Source organism: Cucumis sativus, chromosome 6, assembly GCF_000004075.3.
Source record: "Cucumis sativus cultivar 9930 chromosome 6, Cucumber_9930_V3, whole genome shotgun sequence".
NCBI classification, from domain to species: domain Eukaryota; kingdom Viridiplantae; phylum Streptophyta; class Magnoliopsida; order Cucurbitales; family Cucurbitaceae; genus Cucumis; species Cucumis sativus.
The window spans coordinates 23,614,153-23,638,348 of record NC_026660.2 but is presented as its reverse complement, the minus strand read 5'-3'; the positions used below and the strand labels follow the sequence as shown (position 1 = coordinate 23,638,348).

General features: G+C 34.3%; 4 protein-coding genes across 6 annotated transcripts; all 4 read left to right on the top strand.

Moving 5' to 3' along the window:
- Positions 1-655: 655 nt before the first annotated feature.
- Positions 656-7,578, top strand: LOC101214007 (sorting nexin 1). 2 transcript variants are annotated; one of them, XM_011659409.2, is made up of 11 exons: positions 656-817; positions 954-1,134; positions 2,259-2,394; positions 3,370-3,503; positions 4,268-4,342; positions 5,310-5,469; positions 5,592-5,725; positions 5,994-6,062; positions 6,462-6,541; positions 6,801-6,861; positions 6,944-7,578. In XM_011659409.2, the coding sequence occupies exons 2-11, from the start codon at positions 991-993 to the stop codon at positions 7,151-7,153; spliced, it is 1,203 nt and encodes a 400-aa protein (XP_011657711.1). In that variant the 5' UTR covers positions 656-817; positions 954-990; the 3' UTR covers positions 7,154-7,578. The 2 variants fall into 2 exon arrangements, with proteins under 2 accessions (XP_011657711.1, XP_011657710.1); XM_011659408.2 differs by lacking the exon at positions 656-817 and having other exon boundaries at positions 837-1,134; positions 6,944-7,352.
- A 1,327-nt stretch (positions 7,579-8,905) lies between these two features.
- LOC101214488 (hypothetical protein) lies at positions 8,906-10,424 on the top strand. The gene is made up of 3 exons (XM_004143279.3): positions 8,906-9,341; positions 9,435-9,488; positions 10,059-10,424. The coding sequence occupies exons 1-3, from the start codon at positions 9,024-9,026 to the stop codon at positions 10,290-10,292; spliced, it is 606 nt and encodes a 201-aa protein (XP_004143327.1). The 5' UTR covers positions 8,906-9,023; the 3' UTR covers positions 10,293-10,424.
- Positions 10,425-10,594: 170 nt separating this feature from the next.
- On the top strand, positions 10,595-17,308 carry LOC101210028. 2 transcript variants are annotated; one of them, XM_011659407.2, is made up of 10 exons: positions 10,595-10,834; positions 11,309-11,499; positions 11,896-12,312; positions 12,874-13,021; positions 13,096-13,337; positions 14,115-15,046; positions 15,163-15,506; positions 15,664-15,927; positions 16,023-16,228; positions 16,416-17,308. In XM_011659407.2, the coding sequence occupies exons 2-10, from the start codon at positions 11,344-11,346 to the stop codon at positions 17,133-17,135; spliced, it is 3,429 nt and encodes a 1,142-aa protein (XP_011657709.1). In that variant the 5' UTR covers positions 10,595-10,834; positions 11,309-11,343; the 3' UTR covers positions 17,136-17,308. The 2 variants fall into 2 exon arrangements, with proteins under 2 accessions (XP_011657709.1, XP_011657708.1); XM_011659406.2 differs by having other exon boundaries at positions 10,595-11,499.
- A 968-nt stretch (positions 17,309-18,276) lies between these two features.
- On the top strand, positions 18,277-23,327 carry LOC101214251 (protein ORANGE-LIKE, chloroplastic). Its single transcript, XM_004143278.3, has 8 exons — positions 18,277-18,739; positions 18,965-19,082; positions 19,203-19,322; positions 19,925-20,011; positions 20,793-20,869; positions 20,976-21,103; positions 22,095-22,231; positions 23,010-23,327. Exons 1-8 carry the CDS (start codon positions 18,510-18,512, stop codon positions 23,085-23,087), a joined length of 975 nt encoding a protein of 324 aa, XP_004143326.1. The 5' UTR covers positions 18,277-18,509; the 3' UTR covers positions 23,088-23,327.
- Positions 23,328-24,196: the final 869 nt, after the last annotated feature.

Here is a 24,196-nt window from a genome sequence, read left to right as displayed (position 1 = left end):
ACAGTAGTAATTTCAATATATTGTTTGGTGTAGATGAAATCTTACACACGCTTTATTGTTTTTTAACCTTCTGCTTATGTCATATGGTGTTTTTCACCTTCAATAACCCATTGTGTCCCTTTTGAAAATTTCAATCCAATGATGGACCGTTATCAACTCAATGACATGTCTCATTGCAAACTTCACATCTTAATAGGTGTCGTCACAAAACAGTCGCTAATGATATAGGTTGGATTAAGTGAGTTAAACTCGCATAGTGAAGCATTATTTTGATTTCACAACTACAACCCAATCATTTACTCGTTTGAATTAAGGTCAGAGGATGTAGGTTCTATTAGGCGAAATTGGGGAATTCTTATAATTGGCGAAAAATGTGATTAAATGATGAACAAATTTAAACATTGGAGTACAGTAATGAAATCGAGATAAAGCTTCACTAAAATACATCACACTCACTGAATCATTCTTATCGCATGTGACAATTTGTAGCAATAACTACTAAAACATGAATTCACATTGAAACATGTCATCGAATTAGAACGATTCACTGTCGAGTAAAAAATTCAAATGCGAAAAACAGTTATATATCATATTTTTTGGAAGGCAGGTTAAAAAACAATATAACTAACGAAGGTTATCCTTACAAAAGAAAACTCTAACTTGAAGCTTGAAAAGTACTACCACTCAAAGAAACGTAGAGATGAGCTTAACTTTCCACTTATTTGTCCAAAATTTGGCAATTCCCCTCATTTATTTACGTTGTAAGCTTCAATTAATGGCATAGGAGTTGGGAAACTAGAAACAGGCAGCAATATTGGTAAGCCACGCCGATCCGGTTCATAAACGTGGAGTGGACTATTATCCTTCCCGATCAATCACCACCCACGTCTTATATGATCGTTTCTGCAATTACCTGCGAGAAATTTAACGTGGTTGTTCATCTTTCCTTTTAGATTTTGGATTTCGCATTGTTTGGTGGGCTATAGAAGCATGGAGCAGGAAAGAAGTTTACCGGGTTCATCGCTTAGCCCTAGATCTCCGTCTTCCCAGCCTTATCTGTCAGTTTCGGTGACTGATCCTGTCAAATTGGGAAATGGGGTTCAAGCTTATATCTCATACCGAGTCATCACAAAGGTATTTTTGCATTCAGAATTGATTTTCCATGCTTCTTTGATTATTTGTTTATTTTGCTCCATTTGATGGAAATTATTGATCCTGTACACGTTTCAAGTTACCTTGTCACGAGATTTTTTACTTGCCATCTAACTGCGGGCAGTTTTCATGTTCATTTCACTGCCAACTATGTAGAATTATGTGAATTTTGTTTGTGATACGAAGTGAAGAATGGTGATTGTATACTTAACTAAGAAACTGGAAGAGACCGATTCGTTTGATTTCGGCCGTAGTTTTACTTGGTATTTAGAAACGTTAATAAAGAAAAAAGGAATGCAGATTGGATATCATCATCTAAGTAAACGTGTAATTTTGAGCTTCAAAACCAACGGACAATGATTCTATTGATCCTGACATTTTAAAGAGAATGAGCTGGGATGTTCTTTTGTGGGAAATTGTAAGGCCTGATAGGCAGCTCTGAGGAGAAGTTGATGTAAAGAAGAAAAAGTTCTGTACATGGTGGAAAATAAAAGCAGAGCATATTTGCTGAATGCAATTTAAGGGGCATGAAGTTGTCTCGCTAAATGAGGAAGAAGGAGTCTGCCAGTAATTTGAGGGTTGAATTGTATCTTAAAGAGAAATTTATTTCATAACATGAAATATTTACTTCAAAAGATGATTTTTGTTCGCCACCTCAGTCCTCACCAAAACAATTGTTATTTTGGATAAGGTTGCCAAGTACTTCCTATTTAAAAAACAAGATAGTAAAACAAAATTGCTAAGGATTTCAGGTTTTTGGGAAAAAACTCAGCTGCATACTAGGTAATTTTCAATAGGTTACAAAATTCATATAATATATGTGGTCTCATATACATGTGAGAATCCCATCTATTTGTACTCTCATCTAGAGAAAAATAGACCTTACTTGGATAGGACCTGTTCTATAGGTCCTTGAGTTTCTGTCTAGAGAAAAATTCATCAGATAAATTTTTGCAGTAAGGTGACTGATTTACTAGGATTAACACATATTGCAAAAAAGCTTTCCTTTTGCATGTGAACATAGTATGTATATTTTTAGCCTTGTTTTATTTTTAATATGTACAATGATTGATCAACAGATCACTTATTATAATTTGTATTAGCAGACTAATTTTCCTGAATACCAAGGTCCGGAGAAGATTGTCATTCGGCGATACAATGATTTTGTTTGGTTACATGACCGGCTTTTTGAAAAGTATAAAGGCATTTTTATTCCTTCTCTTCCAGAGAAGAATGCTGTAGGTAAGAAGTTTACGAGTTTCCCTTTCCATCACATGTTTCATTATTTTGAGGCTGGTGTTGCTAAATGATAATTGTATTTCCCGTTTTACTGCTAATGCTAATGTGGTAATTTCAACTTGCTTTTCTAATTAATCAATGTCAAGTCTGTGTCATGATATAACTTTCATTTGACAATATTTATTTTCCTTCCCATTTTTGTAGTTGGTGAAGTCATATATATGCTTGGAAGCATAAAAAGTAGAGTGTTTTTGTTGGACTATTAATTAGCTAGAACAAACTCGGATATGTGATAGTGTTCAGTTGTTTTAACATGCTAACAAGTAACAAAACATAATACAAGAGGTAAGTGAGGAAACAAGAAGACAAGACAGGATAGGGAGAGGCAAGGGCATCTCCATTTCTAGTTACGTTATGTCCAGAACCTGGTAGTAGCCTTGCTTTTTTTGGTTGGCTCAGATTACTTAGCAGTTGGCAGTCAATTCAAAACATGTTTAGAGATGTTTTGTAGATATAAAGTAAAAGATTTAGAGAAAAGCTGATCAGTGGCAGGTTATCTAAGATGTTTGTATTAAAAAATTAACAAATAGTGTGATTTAGGTTGTAATCACCACTATGGTTTTCCTACTACCCTGCTAATATTCCCCACTAGAACTTGCAATATGTTCCAGAAAATGTTTGAGCAATGTGTTCAGATATCAACTACCTATTTTGTTGAGTTAGGTTACATAGTACTTCTTTTGCTGAAGTAGTATTGGTTTGCATGGCATGCCATCTATGAATTTGACATTGAAGGTTTATTTGTCGATTGTTCTATATATACTTGCACTTATAAATTTAAGATCTAGATTTGAAATTGATAACTTTTTTCTTCTTTCATTGTGAGATCATCTAAAGTGATGAGAAAAATGAGCTAGATTTGATGTGGTTAAACATTTAAGATTAATATTTGGAATAAGTTCAGTTTTTGTGCTACAGAGAAATTTCGTTTCAGTGCTGAATTTATTGAAATGAGGCGTCAAGCTTTGGATATATTTGTAAATCGGATAGCTTCCCACCACGAGCTTCAGAAGAGTGAGGATTTGAGAACCTTCTTACAGGCAGAAGAAGAGGTGATGTTCGTGAACTTCCTTTGTTATATAGTACATCCTTCTTTTTTTTTTTATCTGTTTGTCGTATTGTTAGGAATCTAATTAGGGATATGATAGAACCCGACTTCTCAGTTGGCAATGGAAAAGGATACAATATAGGAAATACTGTGGCTAATGAAAAATACAGAAGAAAAATAAAAGCTCCCTGTCGAAGACTCCCTCTCTCCCTCGGCTGCCTTCCTATCTCTCAAGGAATAACAGTAGGATTCTTATCACCAAAATTCTCTGCCCTCTCCCTTCCTTCTCGTCTCTATTTATATTTGCTCCCTCACTCCCCTGCCATGGTGATCGTGCGTCGGCACTCCATTTCCTTGTGGTCCCCACTTGCAGTTGGTTACATAACCAACTCCTCGTCCTTTTTCTCTTTCCTGTTTTTTCTCCTACTATACTGGCGTATGATGGGTGGTCTAACAGGATATTAGAAGGGCATATTAGTAATGCGCTAGAGAGGTGGTTGTGGAGTTTGGTTATGCATAGAGGGAGCGAGGAAGGAGGGAGTTAGGCATTTGGTAAGTGAATTAGGTTTGAGAGAGATCTCAAGAGGGAGGGTGCACGTACCTCAAATGACTTGTTTTTATTGTAGTTTCTTCTTGATATTGCTATATGTTAGGTTTCTATAGTTTGTGTTTGGATACCTAACATATATTAATGTTATACTGCCCATCTTCTGATAATAAAGTAAGAAGTTTCATTAAGCTGACACACATATGTTATCTTATGAGCAGACCATGGAGAGGTTGAGGTCTCATGACTCTGGAATTTTCAAGAAAAAGCCAGCTGATTTAATGCAGATATTCAAGGTAAGTTAAGTGTTGTGGTGGAGGCAAAATACACATTACAAGATTTGATTGTTAGTGCCTGTGTGTTTTAATGAGAAAAAGAAACTTTATTTCTATTCAAAAGGGAAGTACTGCCAGACTCTAGAGACACAAACGTTTTAATATCTATCAATAAGGTGAGTGTAGCCGTAATGACTCTATCAAGTTAAGATAAATGTCCTGTAGATGCAAGTTCAAAAGTGGAGATTTCTTAAAAGCTCTCTTGTAGTCGTAGAGGGGAGAAAGAAATAAAAAAAGTCTAAATTTCTGACTTTTGTTTGCTTCCAATTATTTCCTTTGATGACATAAATATCTATATGTTTGACTGTTTCGTTTCCTCTTTTTTTTTTTTAATTTGGACACCTCTCTCCCCCTCTGGGATGCGGATCAGTATTAAATCTTCTGATGGGTTCCTTCTTTGAAAAAGAATTATTCTAGGAAACCTTTTTTTTTAAATTTCTGAATTAGAATAGCTCTACTAGATGCAAGTTTTGGTTTAACTGAGATGCTAAGATGATAAATGGAAGTTCCATAGGACATAAGATTCATATGCTCTTTCTATAGAAGATCTTGGAGCATGCTTTTTCAGACCTCAAGCCTATGTGATCCAGATAGTTTTGGGGAATTTGTATTCTAGATGGCCTCTAACCATGCCTTTAAGAACAAAAAGAAGTTTGCATGTTCTAGTTTCTTCCTGATAGCAGTCACGTAATTATCGTTTTTAAAGTTTATCAAGAGCTAGAGGTATTTTTTCAATATATTATGATGTCGTCCATACTTAACTAAATAACTTCAACTGGTATGATGTTCTTCTCTGCTATTATCTTGTTAGAGAGATTTATATAATTCCTTTGACTAGGTGGGAGATTTTATTTTCCATTAGTTATCCTATCCACATATGATTCAATCATTCTGTTTGTTCCCCCACCAAAAAAATGGTTATTAACAGGATGTACAGTCTAAAGTGAGTGACATTGTTCTTGGAAAAGAAAAACCCGTGGAAGAATCAAATCCTGAATATGAAAAGCTAAAACACTACATCTTTGAGCTTGAAAACCACTTAACTGAAGCCCAGAAGCATGCATATCGACTCGTGAAAAGGCATAGAGGTATATGGAAATCTTCAAGATCGCTTAATTTTAGCTGACATTTGTAATTTATGTTTTCATTACCACTTCATTTCATTAGATAACAAATGAATAATGTCTGATTGTTTCTGCTTGTGAATTAGAGTTGGGACAGGCGTTATCGGATTTTGGAAAGGCTGCAAAACTTCTTGGTGCTTGTGAAGAAAATGCTGTTGGGAAGGGGTTCTCAGAAATGGGAGCCAAATCAGAGATGCTGTCAGTTAAGTTGCAAAAAGAGGTATATTTGAGTGTGTTCTCATAACTTCTTGATTACCTAAAGTGTTTCTTCTAAAATCTACCACGTTAGGTAACAAATAAATTTCACTTTTAATAAAATCAAATTGATTTGAAAAGATTCTTTCATTACTTCTTGAAATCTCATCTCCAGGAGAGTGATCTTTGTAATAATTAAACCACTTAAATTCAGTATGTGGAAATTTGAATTTTGGCATGGAGGAGCTAGGGTTTGTTATATTTACAGTACTTACATTGATGAATATCTGCAGGCTCACCAACTTCTGATGAATTTTGAGGAACCCTTGAAAGATTATGTTCGTACCGTTCAATCTATTAAGGTATTCCCCCCCTCTCACTACCTTACTTGAATAGGATATAGGTTGTACAACTATGTCCTTGATTTCTAAAATTTTGCTCCTCCCTTTGTGTTGATTTTGAATGGACTCATTCAGCTTTCAAGTTTGTGGCATAACTTTCTGAATCCTTATACTGTACTCTTAAAAGTTTAGTTGGACTTGGTTACCATAAGCATCGGTGTATGTTTCCGTGATACTGGTACAAGTTGGGTGCAAAATTTAGATTTCTTTTTCATGCAGGGGCTGAAATAATTTGTTTTGGAGTACGTGTACTTTCTTATTATCATCTTGTCTATGTATTTTCTGTGGAATTGATTAACGTAAGTTTGTGTTTGCTTGGTATATGTCCATGATAAGACTTATTTTCTTTGTTTAAAACAGGCCACCATAGCCGAGAGAGCCAATGCCTTCAGGCAGCAATGTGAACTTGCCGAAACAACAAGGCTGAAAGAGATAAATTTGTATGCATTCGACAACTCGTCTTTATTTTCATTTGTTTTCACTTATTTTATCATAATAACAGGCTAGCACGACGTCCTGTGTTTAATTTCCTTTAAAATTCATTCTGGAGTTCTATCTGCTTATCGTACTAGTATTGAATATCTTTTACCTTTTCCTCGAGCCCTTTGTAGATTCTTCAGACTTTTGGAATGTTTGATTGAGCTTGTAGATTAATTTTTTTTAATAAGAAATTTAGAGTATAAATTCAATGGTCTGCAGAGACAAACTCATGCTAATGAGATCCGATAAAGCATCTGAGGCTGAGGTGGAGTACAAAGAGGTATATGAACTTCTATGAACATAAATGGTTACTACGCAGAAAACAGAATCTTGTTCTAATTAGAAGTAGTTTCGTTGTACAGTTGAAGGCAGCAAGTGAGGAAGCGACGAAAAGATTTGAGACAATAGTGGCACTAATGAATCAAGAGACAGTAAGATTCCAGGAACAGAAAACACTAGACGTGGGGCTTGCTTTCCATGAATTTGCAAAAGGACAGGCACGTTTAGCAAATGGGGTCGCCGATGCATGGCGAAGTCTCCTCCCCAAGCTCGAGGCTCTCTCGGTTTCCTGAACAATTACATCCTGCTACAGCAACGACCTTTGGTAGTCACGTCAAGTGGCAGACGGAGACATTGTAGTAATGAAAGCAACACCTATATAATGCTGTCTTGGCTGTGTCTTCTGGTTTTCCATCTTCTTCTGTACAGATCTAAATGTGGCGTTGTAGTCTTAGACATCTTTAGCATATCAAATTCCATCACACTTCACTTGCTGTCATTCTTCATACTGTTCATTCTCTGCCGTGGTGGGTTCACTCTGCCGTTTTCCTTTTACCTAAATAGTTCAATAGCCTATGATGATACTTGAAATGATGAAGTGAGCTTTATGGGTTCAATTTGGTTTTTGGTGTGTAGATGTGGATGTCTTTGACAAGATAGGTTTGAACAAAATAGCTAATTCTTTTCTTTTTAATTCATTGGGATTTTTATTGGTCAATTTCTTCTTCTTTTTTTTTTTTTTCCTTTAATCAGGGATTAAAGGTTCGACCATGTGCAGCTTATAAAGTTCTTAGATAATTCATAAAGATTTGCTTGTTTTAATGTAACATTGAAGTTATGGGTCTTTATCGCAAGTGGGGAGAGCTGATATACACTAACAAAGTCCATTATACATAAAATCTAAAATTTTGTTATATTTTGTAAATATTTTTAGCGGCTTTATCACTTATAATAAAATTTTTAATAATCTTTTTCGTGTATAAAATAAAAACATTTAATCGACATGGGTGGGTTTGATCTAATTAAAATTTTACGAGTAACTATTTAAAATTTTTGTTTTTATATTTTCGGACAACAACATGCATTTTTACCGAGGCCTTCTTTTTTTTTTTCATTTTCATTTCCTTTTTGTAATTTTAGAAAACAAGGCTCTTACAAAAAAAAGTAGGGTAAATTCATTCTTCTATCCATATTTGATTGTGCCTGGTAATATTTTTGGCATCACTAATGAATATTTCTGATTTGGAGGATAAAAACAAAAAATTCTTTCTCACGCAACCCCGCAATACTTTCAGTCTGTCTTATGACACTTTTTATATAGTACTTTATCCGAAAGACTATCCATATTAACTCAGGATTTTAGACTACAATATTAAGCTACGGAGGTCCTACAAGACATATATTCTTGGAACTAATATTTGACAATAAAGGCAATCTACCCGTGTAAGTAAAAACAAAAACAAATTAATACTACATTTACTTTTTAAGGAATCATAATATAAAAACGTGAACACATCCTAAATATATTTTATAAATATTTTTTTAGTGGAGTAGTTGGAGTACATGGACTAGACCTACGGTACATGCCATTTACCATTGCTCATTCTGGCTAGAGCAACATTTATGAGTTTCTTTTTAAGATTTAGAAATTCATATATCCATTTGGTGTACCAACAAAATGTAAATTTTAGTCCACACAATTTACAAATTTTATAGAGGAGTTTTTAAAAGTTGCAAAAAAAAAAAAAAAAAAACGGCTATGATAATATAACATATCTTATTACATTTTTTTAAATTGTAAAAATAGTCAATTTAAAAGTTTAGCTTTAGATATCCAATATTTTGATAGTTATTTGATATCGTTTAATATGTCTAATTACTTGTCGTATTTATCATATTTACAATGTAAAAAAATGATAAGGGCTATTTTTTGTGTGATGCAATTGCCTAATCTTATTAGTTTAGAATATTTGCATTTTGCATAGTTCATCTTCATATTTTCTCAAAAGAAGAAAAAAGAAAAAAAGAAAAAAAAGAAAAGAAAAGTACCGACCAACCGTCAAACTCATCGCTGAAACACTATCTTCTCCTAATTTCCAATCATCTTCGTTATCTTTCTCTCAGTTCCTTTTTCCTGTTGCTTCTTCGATATCAAATCCATCAATGGACGCCATTTCTTATTCAACAAACCAATTCATTCGCTACCCAAATGTCAATTCTCGCCCATGTGTTTTCTCTTCAATGCCCTCCCATAATCCGTCGCTGGTTTTCTTCGCTTCCAACACTCGGTATCGCCAAATCTCCAATTTCTCCCAAGTCTCAGGTCCATGCCACAGGATTCCCAAGCTGGTGCCCAAGTCTTCGGATGAGAACAACGACATTGTGCCCTCAGAAGATGACCCTGAAGATGGAGTATCCCTTGGGACTATGAAATTGCCTTTGGACACTGACATTGCTAGGTTTCAGGTCCTACTCTTCCAGGTAGGTCAAAATCCCCCCCACCTCTTCCCAACTTCAATAATCCATGAAGAGTATAATAGGTAATTGATTTCTTGGCTGCTTGCATTGCAACAGTGGGCCAATAGTCTTTGCCAGGGAGCTAACTTGCCACTTCCAGTGCCATTGAAGGTGAGTAATGGGCTTGCATTACGTGGGTTACTGATTAAAATTTTTTAATGATAAAGTAATGTTAGAGGTTCTGTAAGGAAGCTAGACGACATCATGCTCGATCATTGTTAACGATGCCGGCCAATTTTAGATAAGAGGATACTGTCGCCAACAAAAAGCCAAGAGGCTCTTTGGTATTGCTGATATAAAACTAGTAGCAGGAAGTTGACTGATTGACAAAACCCAAACAATAGGTCAAAAAAAAAAAAGTTCAATAGCTGTTCTTTTTGTTTGTGGGTTCTTTATATGTATTTATATGACGATATATCATCCTAATAATTATTCTCTTGTGAATAGACGTACAGAGCTACTCTTGATTGGCATTGCCTAGCACGATGAGACAAATACATTTGCACCTTATAATTTTGAACTGTGAAATTAACAACTATGACAAGTCTTTGCCTTATTTTGGTCTACATGTTCTTAATATTTGCTATGCATAAGATATGGGGAGTTTTCGTACATAATAAGTTGATTACCTTTTTCAGCAAAAGCTCTAGCGGGAACTTATTTTTCATGAAAATCAAACAGGTTGACAAAATACCCAGTGGAGTTAGACTTGGTTTTATCACAATTGGAGATGGAAAGACAGAAGTTCTCGTGTATATAGATTGCTTGGTTTTTCCTGCTACTGCCAGTAGTAGTCCAATTTTTCGAGCCATAAGAAATGGACGCTTAAAGGACCAGTCACCTCCTGGTGAACCGAGAATTATGAGAAGTCTTTTGGGTGCTTTGAAAAAATCAGTTGAAATTTCTAGAGTATGAGTTAATATTTGTCTATGTAAATGTACCAAACTTGTCTTTTCTTCTGTCATTAGGTAATGTAAATGACTGTCGGTGAAGGTTCACTTCAATGATTGATCTGGCTCTCATATATATATATGTTCATATCCCTAATTCAATGTGGCTTGAATTAGAAAATTATTTCTTATGGCTTTAGTCTCATTCAGAAAACTACGATATAAGATCCTCTCAAATAAAAACAGGATGACAGCATAATGCTGATCTTTCAGTTGTCCTTTACTGATCTAGAATGCACAACACTTGCTTTCCAATTTTTGGAATGTCCACAAATTGTTGATGGAGACAGGGGAAAAATGCCATCAAGAAAGCTAAAAACAAGGAAATTTGTTTGAAGTATTATTTATTGTTCAGTGTTTGGTTATTCACACTGAAATTAAAGTTAGCTGTTGTCTTGGTGTTGGCCATTGCACTCCCAGTCCCTGTCAAGGCAGAAAACGAGAACAACATGCTTAGAAGAGGAAAAAAATGAAGAAAGCTATGAGCAGACATTTATGGCCCATTTGGTAACCATTTTACTTTTTGTTTTTGAAGATTAAGCCTATAAACACTACTTCTACCTCCAACTTTCTTCCTTTGCTATCTACATTCTACCAATGGTTTAAAAAATTAAGCCAAAATTTGAAAACTAAAAAAAGTAACTTTCAAAAAGTTGTTTTTGTTTTTGGAATTTGGCTAAGAATTCAACCATTGTATTTAAGAAAGATGTAAATGTAAGACATGGAAAGGAAATAGGCTTAATTTTCTAAAAGAAAAATAAAAAAACAAATTGGTCACCATAGGGGGGTCTATATAGTTTACCAACAGCAATAAATATGAACATTCTTTGCTGTATTATTTGCTTTCTATGGTATACTTAAATAGATCATTAGAGCGAACTTTTCGTAAGTTTCTTAACCTTAAAGAGATGGAAGAACGGAAAACTGCAGATCTGATGTGTGGTAATGAAGTAGAGAATGGTTTCGATGCAATTGTTATAGGGTCAGGATATGGTGGTTCTGTTGCTGCATGTCGGATGTCTATGGCAGGAATAAAAGTTTGTTTACTTGAGAAAGGCCGCAAATGGGAATCTCGGGATTTTGTTACTGACAGCATGAATTTAACCTCGGCTGTGAGGATGGAAAATCGCAATTTAGGCATAAGCTTTGGTCCCAAAGATGCATTATTTCAGGTAATTATGTTCATAATATTAAGTGTTATTCTATTGTTGTTCCTTTGAGATTCAGAGTGAGTATGAAGAAAATGACTTGTATGCATATATGACACACACATAAGGATATGAATCAAGATTATGATATTTCAGGGAGTCATGAAGTAATCATGATTAAATTTTTTATTTTACGATCTCATGAAAAACCAGAGATGTGCAGTGCCATGCAATGCAACTTTTAATTATTTGGATATATTGAAAGAGTGGCTTTGAAGTTATTGCTTATTATACATCTGTATGTAGTTATGGACAATCACTATCTAAAGGAGTTGCTTAAAGTTAAACCAGATTATACATTACATCTACAGAAACTAATTAGTTTGTAATTGACTATTTATAAAATGTTTTGAATTTTAGGTATTTGAACAAAATGATTCCCTAGCTACTGTAGCCTGTGGGCTAGGGGGAGGTTCGCTAGTGAATGCTGGAGTGATGGTTCCAACCCCAGTTCTTGTGAGAAGGGATCCGAACTGGCCAAAAGAATGGGAAAGGGATTGGAATTTCTGTGAATCTGCTGCAACAGCCATGTTGAAGGTTCAAAGTATTCCCATCAAGTTTCCTTCCGCCAAAGTTTTAGAAGAAATTGTTGACGAAGAGATTGAAGGATGTTTTGAGTCTTCGCTGAATCTTAGCATTAACTTCGATATTGAGGAATCACTGTCTAATTCAAGCCAACAGTGGGGTAACTGCTTAGCTTGTGGAAATTGTCTTGCTGGATGTCCTTATAATGCTAAGAGTTCAACAGACAAAAATTATTTACTGACAGCCATCCAGGTATTTTTTCCACTGCATTTCAATTACTAATCCACCCACATACATATGTATGTATACATTTAACACATGTCATGTACATAAGACCTTTTCCTTTGATAAGATAGAAGATTGCTGATCAATAAAAGTTACAAGAAGGATTTCCGGAACATTTATTACCAAAAATTATATTGATCATTGAAATACCAAAGGAGTAGCATTGATTAACTTCTGCCAAGTACTAATGTGTGCAATGGCTCCCCCTTTCCCTTTTCCCTTTTCATAACACCTATTCTATTCATTTCGTTGTGCTCTTGTCTTGTTCCCTGCAAGTGTGTTCTCCCATCTAACTCCAAGGATGTAACTACTTTTAAGAGTTGTATTATGAAGGTTTGGCAATACCACAAGTGTTGCTCGGCTGACATGGAATTGAAGTCAATTTTTAATCAATGACTTTTCTTCATTACATTATTTTTCAATTTTCTAAACAAGGAATTTACTCATATTTGATGGGACAATGTCTAGACAACATGTTTTATGTATCATTAGCACTTTGATTGAAATCTGTCCTTTTCCTTTTTGTAGGCAGGATGTGTTGTTCATACTACATGTCAGGTTCAGTATGTTGTAAAAAACTCACCTAACCAAGAAGGCGGAACCTCCCAAAAAAGAAGATGGTCTGTTTACTTGAATGAGATTGACTTTATAGCCTGTGATTTTGTAATCCTTTCGGGTAAGGAAGAAGCAAGATATTTGATACATGGAAGACTTTTTACAATTACTTACGTTTTAATCTTTTCTTCTCAGCTGGAGTTTTTGGTACAACTGAGATACTCTTTCGGTCTCAAATGAGAGGACTAAAAGTTTCTGAAGCACTTGGCTGTGGATTTAGCTGTAATGGAAATACTGTGGCCTACCTTGCTGGGAGTCCTGCACCCTTGAATGGTTATGGGTTAGATAGAGAGCGGCTATGGAAAAAAGCTTTTCATGAACGGCCAGGACCGTCTATCTCTTCTTCGTACACTTCTTCATTGGGATTCACAATTCAGGTGCATAAATGCCTTTACATGCAAAAACTTGATTCCGTTGGAAATATTGGGCTTTAGATCATTGGAGGTAGAATTCTACAAATATGATGATAAAATGCATCCATTTTAGCTCCTTTGTAAAGGTCCTTAAGAATCTTGTTAGCTTCATTTGCTAGAACGGGGATGGAGAAAACTTAGTGGTCTGATCTAAGTAAGCAATTAGCAAATGACTTGCACAAGAGTAATCTAGGGATCTCCTCTAAAAACTTGAAAAAATTTCCATCTTTTTGAACCAATGTTTCTAGAAAGTAGAAACTTGGGTATCTAGGATTGCCTTACCTCTCACAGGGATGCCAAAATAATTGATAGATCACTTGTCTTGCCGGGAAACTAGCTATTTAAGGATTGCCTCTCGAGTTGCGTGGGCATGCCAAGATAATTGGTAGCTCACTCATGACTCACCAATCTCGCAGATCTATAAAAAGAATGATGGCTTATTGAAGAAGACATCCTGTATTATAGTGATGAGCCATTGAATTGATTGCACTATATTTATAATTTGTGATGAGATACCGAACCATTGACCACAGTTTGCTCTTAACTACTACTTCTTTTCCTATGAGTGACCGTGAGCCCAAATAACCTTTACTTTTTTCCTGCATGATGGGATTTTTTTTCCTTTTAATTTTTTTTAAAATTTTGAATTCAAATGGTTGCTTTATGTTCATAAAATGTCCTTTTGAGTTGTAAAAATTGCTCTATTGAGTTTTAACTGAATTCTTTTTCCTTGTGCCATAGAGTGCAGTGCTTCCTTCGGCTTATCCTAACCTGCTTTTTAAAGGCGTTACAACTTATGGATGGCCCAATGGCTACTGGTTCTTCCATGGAATTTTAGATAAGTTGAAACAAGTTCTAAGCTGCAAAGCCAGCCAAGCAATTGTTCTAAACGCAATGGGTTATGACAAGGGCGATGGGAAAATTATGTTGCAAAGGGACACAGATAAAGTTTCTTTCTTTCCACCACTTGATTCTTTACTACCACAAAAAGTAAATGTCTTCCAAAGAATCACAAAAAAGTTAGGGGGAGTTCTTTTCATTTCAAGGTACCGAAGCACATCAGTTCATCATTTAGGTGGGTGCAATGTGGCATCTGATTCTTCTTGTGGTGTTTGCAATGCCAGTGGTCAGGTTTTTGATCTTCAGAATCCTGCTTCTGTGCATCCAGGCCTCTATGTTTGCGATGCTTCATTAATTCCACGTTCTGTTGGTGTAAATCCGTCTTTTACAATCACAATTGTTTCTGAACATGTAAGCAAGCATCTTGTGAGTGATATTCTCAAGTTCAAGTGCCAACGTGGCATTGAGCTTTCTGCCATCAATGATGATAGGCATTCTTTGCCCAAAACAAAAACAAATAGATCCCAGAGATCAATAGTCATGGTTAAAGAAACCATGAAGGGTTATGTGGGAGGAATGCCTTGTGCCATTTTTCTCATAATGAAGATGAACCCCGAGGGTTGGAAAGATTTCAGTCAATCAAAAGAAGGTCTTGGAGGATGTCATCCACTTCTTAGAGGAAAGGTTGGTGGATATGTCGAATTTAAGGGCATTGAGAAGGACAATCTATACATTATCAACGGGGAAGTAAATTTGTGTGATACTGGTTGCAGAACTCCCTTCACTCAGTATATGACTTATGATCTTCTCCTTGCAGCTTCTTCTGGTGCAAGGTGAGAGTTTAAGCTTGTTTGATGTATTCTACGTCCACACCACTTATCATCTATATTATGGATAACATTGTTATGCCCTTTAGAATTATATTTTATTCTAAAAAGTTAAAATGCAGATACATTCTGAAGGGGAAGAAGACCTTGAATCCTTATCTCTTTGGTTTATATGCTTGGCGAGAGACAACAACACTGCAAGTGAGAATTGAAAAAGTTTCAGGAAACCATTCGATGAATGATGTTTCCATTTTAGAAGGGGAACTTAGCATCTCAATTTTAGAACTTCTCAAGAGTTTCTTAAGCCTTAAGGGAGAAAAGAGAGGACAATTCATTAGTCTTTTGTTAAAGACTTTTGTGAGAACCTATATCTTACAGATACCAAGGTTGAAATACAAAAACTCAACACCAATAGGGTTCTTAGAAAACCTTTATGGATACACTTCTCGTTTTGAAATAACAACAGGTACTAACTAAGGTTAATGGCTTTGTGCCGTACTGAAACTTGAAAAGACCTCCTAGAAGAAAATATTAATTGCTGTTTTTAAGATGTCAATATTCATTTCTTTATGTCTTGCTTTGGTTTTCAACTTGTCTCAGCCTTTGTCGTGTGCATTGTGCAGAAGATGGAATTACCATTAGTTGCATAAAATTTAGCTGTACCCAACATCAATCGAGGGTTCAAGAAGGAAAACAACTTAATCCAGTTATCCTGATTAATGGCTATTCAACAGAGAGTTACTATCTACCAACAGAACCCATTGATTTAGCCAGAACTTTACTTGGAGAAGGTCACGATGTTTGGCTATTGCAATCTAGATTACACCCTCTAAATCCTTCTAATGACTTCACAATAGCAGATGTTGGCAGATTTGACATCCCTGCTGGTAATATGTTCAGAAGAATTTAACTGCTCGGATTTTTTCAGTACCAACATTACTTTGTTTTCATTGAGCTTTTTGTCCTTCATTTATCTTTGCAGCAATCAACAAGATCCTAGAAATGGATGGGTCGTGCAGAAAAGTACACATTGTTGCACATTGTGTTGGAGGGTTGGCATCACACATTTCTCTCATGGGAGGACATGTCTCTAGTTCTTGTGTGGCCTCTCTCTCTTGTACCAACTCTTCAATGTTTTTCAAGCTAACCTTATCGTCAATGGTCAAAATGTGGCTTCCTCTGGTCCCAGTGAGTACAACTTTCTTAATATTCGCGCAAGTTCTTACTTTTCTAAGAGTGTCAAAATGTGATTGATTAGGATCTGAAAAATGTCCAGACTACAGATCTTAATTAGACAAGTCTCACTTTCATCAATCTTTGGGTTAACGAAAAACGAAGTAAGTCTCTTTCGGCACTTTTTGAATCTTTTATGCAGATCTCCATGGCTATACTTGGCAAGAACAAGATCCTACCTCTCTTGGGAACATCCAGTATCAGCAGAAGGCACCAGCTCCTAAAATTGATAGCCCGTTTGTTACCACGATACGAGAGGTGCACGTGCAATGAATGTGAAGTCTTCTCCGGCATATTTGGCTGCACATTTTGGCACGAAAATGTGAGTCCTTCTGTTCATCACTGGTTAAACAAGGAAAGCTCCTCAGTGCTCCCCATGGCAGCATTTCCTCACCTCAGAAAAATTTGCAAAGCGGGTTTCGTCGTTGACGACAAAGGGAATAACAATTACTTAATACATCCAGAGAGAATGGAATTTCCAACGCTATACATATCAGGTGGAAGGAGTCTTCTGGTAAGTCCTCTCACTTCCTTTCTGGCTAACAAGTACATGAAGTTGCATCAACCAAAATTCAGACATGAAAGGGTGGTTGTAAATGGTTTTGGGCATTCTGATTTGTTGATTGGAGAGAAGTCTTGTAAGGAAGTATTCCCTCACATTGTGTCACATATTAAATTAGCTGAAAATGGAGGTGCAATCACTGGTGAAGCCAAAAAGAGAGGCATTAGGTGGGAGACATTGTCTTGGAGTGAAGATCCTCATGATGAGTATGGGGGCTTTGCTACTTGGTTTTCCCCTTGGGTCATTACTTGGATGTTCTTATGTCTTTTTGTTTTGTTATTGTTTCCATTCTTCAGTTGAATATTTTTTACGAGTAAAGCCACCTTGAATGTTGCTTATTGGATCAAAACATTATAAAAATAGTGAAGATTTCAAAAGTTTGGATCTTCACTCCACCTACTGTGGAACTAAAAAATGATGTGGTTTGCTAATATAACGTTGGTAAACATGTTTGTTCTGTTTTTTTTTTCAAATTCTAAAATGTTTCAATCGAGTAAACTATATATATATATCAAAAGTTTGAAATATAAATTTTCATTTTTTGTTGAAAGATTTTGTTTTGTTATATGTATGGATGCAACCCAAAATGAATTGTGATAGTTCAAAGTTTTTTAAAAAATCAAAATTAAATGACACGATAAACAATGTGCATTTAAGCATATGTAAATTTATATTCTTAGAAAATAATGTATCATCTAATTTTGTAAATATGAGACCACTAGTTCTTGTTTAGGGAGAGACGTGTAAGGCGGAAGTCCTAAAGAACGGACGGTGACAAAAAAAGTTCAATAGTAATTGAAACAAACCTATCCGAAGCCAATGTTAGATTCTTCTTCCATTTTCTCAATATGAAAACTAATTTTTAAATAGAGGATGCTTATATTAAATTCATGCTAATAATTTTGCACCCAAAATGGTTCTAAAATTAATGTCACCAACATGCATTGAATCAATATTCTCTACTATATTGTAAATGAATTTATAAAACATGAATAATAATAATAAGATATCATTTATGTAATATAATATTGTACATGATAGCCTACCTCAATTAATATTTATCGATGTCTAACATTTTATAGATATTAACCGTTTTTATGGCTTATTTATATCACGTATAGGATGAAATGTAAGATCAAATCAAATAAATGTCGTATGTTCTTAAGTTAGTTGAATATACATCGATATGCCAACATTTCTACGTCTTTAATATTTTAAAATTAAATTGATATTTTTTTATATCATAGAAAATCTTAGGAGATGATATATTGGGACTAATGTAAATATAATATTAATAACAAACATATTTAAAAACTATAAAATATTTATTTAGAAATATATAAAATATTATTTGCTTTTTAAACCGTCGAGAGATAATCCTTCTAAATCAATATTTTATGGATATTTGGGTCGAAATTCTTTTGGTAAAATGATCTCACAAAACTTTCCTTCTATGGTAATCCCAATCCTCTCAATCTTCTTCTTCAGCAAAGATTAAAAAATGGGAAGTGGGAACTGTTAGTGTTTGGTAGGCACAAGAATGGCAAACGATTCTCAAAACTAAATCCTCCCAATCGCATTAGCCCTATCCCCTTCTTAATTCTTTCATGTTCTTCCAATTCTCCCTCGAAATTCCCTTTCTTCTCTCTTAATATCTCTCTTTTGCTGTTTTCGATGTCTCTACCTTCTATCTTCGCTCCTTCCTCTCATTTTCCCCTCCCAATTTCACATTTCAAGCCCTCTCGCCATTGCAGAGCTTCAATTTTCTTGTCCATCGATTATAGATGCTGCAAGTCCATCTATGCATCCTCTAGAAGTATTTCCATACGATCGCCGCGCATCTGCGCTTCTTCGTCCGATGGCGCGTCGGCTTCAGTTCCCTCTGATAGTGATAACACTTCCAGGTTAGTTTTTCGGGTTTAGTAGTTGTTGAGGAGTTGAAGTTTGGTGGCGACTCTGAAATGTGTAATTGGTTGTGAATTTGCTGAGAGTTGAAAAGAAAATTTTACGAAGAAGCTACTGGTTTACTTGTGGCGTTCGTTTGATTTATTTTATGGTATCTGTGTAGATGGAATTCATGTGTGTGTGTTGGAATTTATTGATTTTATTTTTCTGTTGCTGCTTTTCAGTAACTTTTGTATTATAGAAGGACCGGAGACCGTTCAGGATTTTGTTCAGATGCAATTCCAGGAAATTCAAGACAACATAAGGAGTCGTCGTAATAAAATTTTTCTTCTAATGGAAGAGGTTAGGTTTCTAAATGGAAGTGGATCCTTCAGTTTTTTCTCCCTTGAAATTTGTGCGTAAAGCTATCACCTAATGGATAGAATTATCAGTTTTAAATTTTTATTTGTGAACGGTGGTTAGGTTAGAAGATTACGAATTCAACAACGTTTGAAGAATCTAAAACCTATCGATGAGAATGACATTGAAGAGGCGAATGAGATGCCTGACATTCCATCATCTATTCCTTTTCTTCCCCACGTGGTAAGTGGCAAATTTATCTATCGTATAAGCACAACATATTGGCTTATTTTCTTTTTCTTTTTTGAGTTCAAAAAAATGTGAGGTTTGAGAGATTCAAATCCCTGACCTCGTAGGTCAAGGGTTGAGTCATGGCTAGCAGCACAACGTTCATTAGGAAACACTGTATGCTGTTTTTTCTACCAGCGTCAGGAAGCTCAATATCATTACTACATTGAGAACTTGATATAAACATTCTCATCCTACAGCAGATGGCTTCACTAATAAAAATGCTAGGCTAGTGCCTGACTGTTACTTAAAACCATCAGAAATCATTTAGATGATTGCAGTCATAGTTTGGAAGGAAAAACTGAAACCCATTTTTATATTCCCATATGAGCTTAAAATTGTGTTTATTATCCAGTTGTTCACTTTCTTTAATGATGGGTAAACTGTATCTGAACTTTTTACACCTGTTCAGTTACAGCCAAGTCCGAAAAAGGTCTTATATAATGCACCGTATTTCTTGTTTCTCTCTTTTGTGTTTAGTTACTCGGGGTCACTTATTGGTGGGTTTTATCTATTCATATTTGACTAAAGTGATTTTTTCCCTTCTTCCTTTGCAGACACCTAAGACATTGAAGCAGCAATATTTAACCAGCTTGTCAGTTATATGGGGAATAATTGTATTTGGTGGCCTTATTGCCCCAACTGTAAGTTGATTTCTTACATCCTCTTCTTTTGGCTCTTGTTCTTCGCCCTTGCGGATTGTTCTAGACTTGTTGATGGTGTATTGCCCTTGTATGTGGGTTGCTGTTTCTTATTTTGCTTCTCCACTCCACCCCAAAAAGTTAATGAAGAGCGGAAACTTAATAACAGAAACAAAAATGTTTTTCTTGAATTTAAAAAGCAGCATGATTTATTAACTGCGATTATTAGTTTTATGGATGCTTTTGGTATTCTTATGAGAATAGTAGTTTCTTGAGCTTTATATCAAAACTCTACCAGAAAATATTTTCCTCATTGGATGCAATCTTTGAGCTTGAGAATAATAGAGATATTTTATTTGTGTCATAAAACATATACTTAGATGACGATGGCTCCTTTTTAAGATTCGTGAGAATATGAATCATAATAGAACATGATTTTGATCAAGTATAAGGTATCTTAATATCTTATATTAGGAACTCTTCATATATGGGACTTGAGAGTGAATATTTATCAGATTTTATATGCTTTACCATGTGAGCTATAAGTTGGATCGAATATATTTAATATTTACCGATTACTGCTTCTGACTGCTTCGGAGAATAAGGAAGGATATGGATTCTGAATGATGGTGATGAAATTCCTTTTTTTCAATTAAGCATAACTTACTTATTGAAGTCTTGATGATCATGCTCAATAAATTTCTACATTTCATATTGGTTATCTATTTATGGCTCCGAGCCTCCGACCATCTAAATGTTGGTGAAAAAATCCTTCCCATGGCAGCTGGAGCTAAAATTGGGATTAGGTGGCACTTCGTACGAAGATTTCATCCGCAACATGCATTTGCCTATGCAATTAAGGTATTTCATGAAACCCAACTTCTTTCCAAATTTGAATTCTGTTGCTAATTCAACGTTTGTCTCTCGTGTTTGCTTCAATTTCTCTCTTTTTGAATCTCAAATACAGTCAAGTGGATCCCATAGTGGCGTCATTTTCAGGTGGAGCGGTAGGTGTCATCTCGGCCTTGATGTTAATTGAAGCCAACAATGTTGAGCAACAAGAGAAAAAAAGGTGTAAATATTGTCATGGAACTGGTACGTGCTAATTTAAAGTGATTCTATATATATTAGCTTTGCTGCCCAATTCATAGTTTAGTTTTGAACTTTTGAAATTGAATGTTTGTCATTCTCATGTGGTATGATAAAATCACATTCTCAATTCAATTTAAAGATCTTATATCCAAGTTTATATTTATGTTCGTCCCAGTTTAAAGTTCGGTTAAAATATCATTTTGGTTGTTCAATTTTAATCCCTATTCTTTCATAAATATTTAAATTTAGTTCACAACACGAGTTTTTTTCTTTTAAAGATTTTTGTAACGTATAACATATGTTTAAAATATATTCACATACTATATTTCGATGCATTAAAATTTCTATTAGTTATTATTTATTAAATTTGGCTAAAATTTAACTTTGAGGGACTAAATTTAAGATTCATGGAACGTACCAGAGTTGAAATTGGACAAGTGAAATTATGGGGATTAAAATTGAACAACCTTCAAAGTTTTAACCATAATATTTTAGTTTAATTAGTTTAATTTTTAACTTTGTGGTTCATGTCTACTTGATCTCTAGCTTTCAAAAATGCCTAATAGGTTTTTGAGCCTGCATTTGCAATTTTGTGTCTAATTAATCATTGAACTTTTAAAATATCTAATAGGCTCTTCAACTTTCACTATTGTGTTTACTAGGTTATCAACACATTCAATTTTTTTATAAAAAAATTAGTCTATCAGATATAGATTTAAATTTTATGTTTAATCAGACCCACATCTAATTTTATCTTGGAGATATGTGAATTCTAAAAAATATTGAATTTGTCAACAAGCTTGATAAACAAACTTAAAAGATCAATGATCTATTAGATGGTGAAAGTTTGAGGTTTGAGGATATATTAGACCTTTTTTAAAGTTTGGAAATCAAATAGGCAAAGTTAATTTTGTATGTTAACCAATTTCATATTGTTTTCCTTCAGCTTAAAAGTTTCTAACCATCCCTTCATAATCTTATTTATTATGGACAGGGTATTTGGCTTGTGCTCGATGTTCTTCCAGTGGCGTCTGCTTAAGTGCTGACCCCATCTCACTATCTGCTTCTTCTAGCCGCCCTTTACGAATGCCCAAAACCCAAAGATGTCTCAATTGTTCCGGTGCAGGAAAGGTACAAAGTTTTAATCATAATTATTCTTTATTAATTTAAGAGTAGTTGAAAATACCTATTTCGCTTTTGAAAACAACTTGTTTGGCAGTATACTTTTTAAAAACTTTTGGCTAATGTCTTACATATTTCTTCTTTCTTCTTTCTTCTTTTTTTTTTTCCTTTTTAAATCTAATCTTTATATATGATCATTAATGAACGTTATTTTTTTTGTACAACTTGATATAAATCTACTACATATTTTAATTACTATGGAGAAGAAATCAATGAACACAATAGAAATAACTAGAAGGCGGCTTTCTTGATGACGACAAGTTTGTGGCCTAAATCATCAGAGAGGTTTTCTTTACTCTTACTAACCGTCAACATAACCATTTGGCTCATAGAAGCTCACAAAACTATAGACGAGCAAAGATCCATCACACCCTCATATCTCTCACCTTCAGTGGTTTCTTGTTTTGGTGTCGAAAAATTTGATTTTGTAGTGTTGGGTTACCTGTTAGTTTGCTTCTAAAGAAAAGCTGTTTCAAAAGGCTAACATAATGTGTTGTCTCATGATAATTGTTTGATATGGATTAAAAAATCGGTATGCCTCTAGTGATCATTGGGTATAAATTTGAGGTTCTTCTTGCTCATATATCTAAGGGAAAAGTTTTCAATCAGATTATAGTGGCCTCATTTAATAATTTCTTCAATTAATTTATAAAATAAGTCTTTGACAAGTGTTGTATGGTTGAGCTTGAGATTGTTATATTTACGGTAACTTTCATGATTGATTCAGGTAATGTGCCCAACATGTCTTTGCACGGGGATGTTGATGGCAAGTGAGCACGACCCAAGATTCGACCCATTTGACTAAGGTTAAACTTGTAACTTGCATTTCAACTTTTTTTTTTTTCTTTTTCAAAATTTATTTTCGTGTTTGTGACCTAAATATTAGATTTGAAAACTCATATATATACACATATACATAAGGTAGAAATGTTGGTAAAGTAGCACTTTAGGACCAATAAACATTCATATCCAACGAATATCAATTTTAAACTTAAATGTTGGAGTCTCCCTGATGAAAAGAAAAGTGTTTCTAGAATTGATTAAATATTTGTAATGCTTTAATATATAATTATTTGGCATTTTTATTGAAAGCATTTTAATTTAGACTCTTTATGTTAATAATAGAAAAGAGTTGATTCTTAAAAAGTGATGGGGGGTTTTATGTTGATCTCTAATATCAAAATAACATCATAGGACCGAAAAAATAGTGATGATGATAATTGTTTATTCATGAAAATGCTCCACACGTTGAACATATTAAAAAGAATAAATGGGATCTGCTTCTAAACGATGCATTATAGAATCATAAAATTTGTACCTCTCAAGGATTGCTTCATTCATTTATAAGAACTTGAATTAAATATTTCGTATTTAATGTGTTTATAACAATTTATATACAGTAACTATATTTTAGAAAGGAATATTTTTTAAATAGCAAAATAAATTAAAAATACAAGTAAAATATGTTTATTATTAATAGAATCTTAAAAATTTGATATCTTTGACCATCTTTATTATTGATAGAATCTGAAAACTTTGTTATATTTTGTAATTATTTTATCAAATTTTGTTATGTTTTACCGTTTTTCTTTTAGAAACGAAGATAGGATATTTTAAAGATTTTTCAATTCGTTTGAAATACGACAAAAATATATATATGTTTTTCAATAAACCACCCCAAGGCTACATAGTGATTGTAAATAATAAATTGTAAATAATAAAGGTTTAGTTCGAATTATTATTTTAAGTTTAAAATGGAATTGTCTTAAAATATAATTCAATATTGAATTTTTTAAACAAGGTAATTTAATATATAAGAAGAAAGTAAAGTGCATGTCATTCAATGATTGTTATCAATAAGACAATAACTATCAAAACCAACATGTAAGCAACTATTAATTTTATTAATCAGCC

Excerpts from the sequence above, each read along its gene's own strand:
- LOC101210028 (XM_011659406.2), top strand. The coding sequence starts at position 11,176 with ATGGTATACTTAAATAGATCATTAGAGCGAACTTTTCGTAAGTTTCTT. Across the intron at positions 11,500-11,895 it reads CCAAAGATGCATTATTTCAG|GTATTTGAACAAAATGATTC; the intron begins GTAATTATGTTC and ends TTTGAATTTTAG. Across the intron at positions 15,507-15,663 it reads TCGTTTTGAAATAACAACAG|AAGATGGAATTACCATTAGT; the intron begins GTACTAACTAAG and ends TGCATTGTGCAG.
- LOC101214488 (XM_004143279.3), top strand. The coding sequence starts at position 9,024 with ATGGACGCCATTTCTTATTCAACAAACCAATTCATTCGCTACCCAAAT. Across the intron at positions 9,342-9,434 it reads TTCAGGTCCTACTCTTCCAG|TGGGCCAATAGTCTTTGCCA; the intron begins GTAGGTCAAAAT and ends GCATTGCAACAG. Across the intron at positions 9,489-10,058 it reads CACTTCCAGTGCCATTGAAG|GTTGACAAAATACCCAGTGG; the intron begins GTGAGTAATGGG and ends AAAATCAAACAG.
- LOC101214251 (XM_004143278.3), top strand. The coding sequence starts at position 18,510 with ATGTCTCTACCTTCTATCTTCGCTCCTTCCTCTCATTTTCCCCTCCCA. Across the intron at positions 18,740-18,964 it reads GATAGTGATAACACTTCCAG|TAACTTTTGTATTATAGAAG; the intron begins GTTAGTTTTTCG and ends GCTGCTTTTCAG. Across the intron at positions 19,083-19,202 it reads TTTTTCTTCTAATGGAAGAG|GTTAGAAGATTACGAATTCA; the intron begins GTTAGGTTTCTA and ends AACGGTGGTTAG.
- LOC101214007 (XM_011659409.2), top strand. The coding sequence starts at position 991 with ATGGAGCAGGAAAGAAGTTTACCGGGTTCATCGCTTAGCCCTAGATCT. Across the intron at positions 5,726-5,993 it reads CAGTTAAGTTGCAAAAAGAG|GCTCACCAACTTCTGATGAA; the intron begins GTATATTTGAGT and ends GAATATCTGCAG. Across the intron at positions 6,063-6,461 it reads GTACCGTTCAATCTATTAAG|GCCACCATAGCCGAGAGAGC; the intron begins GTATTCCCCCCC and ends TGTTTAAAACAG.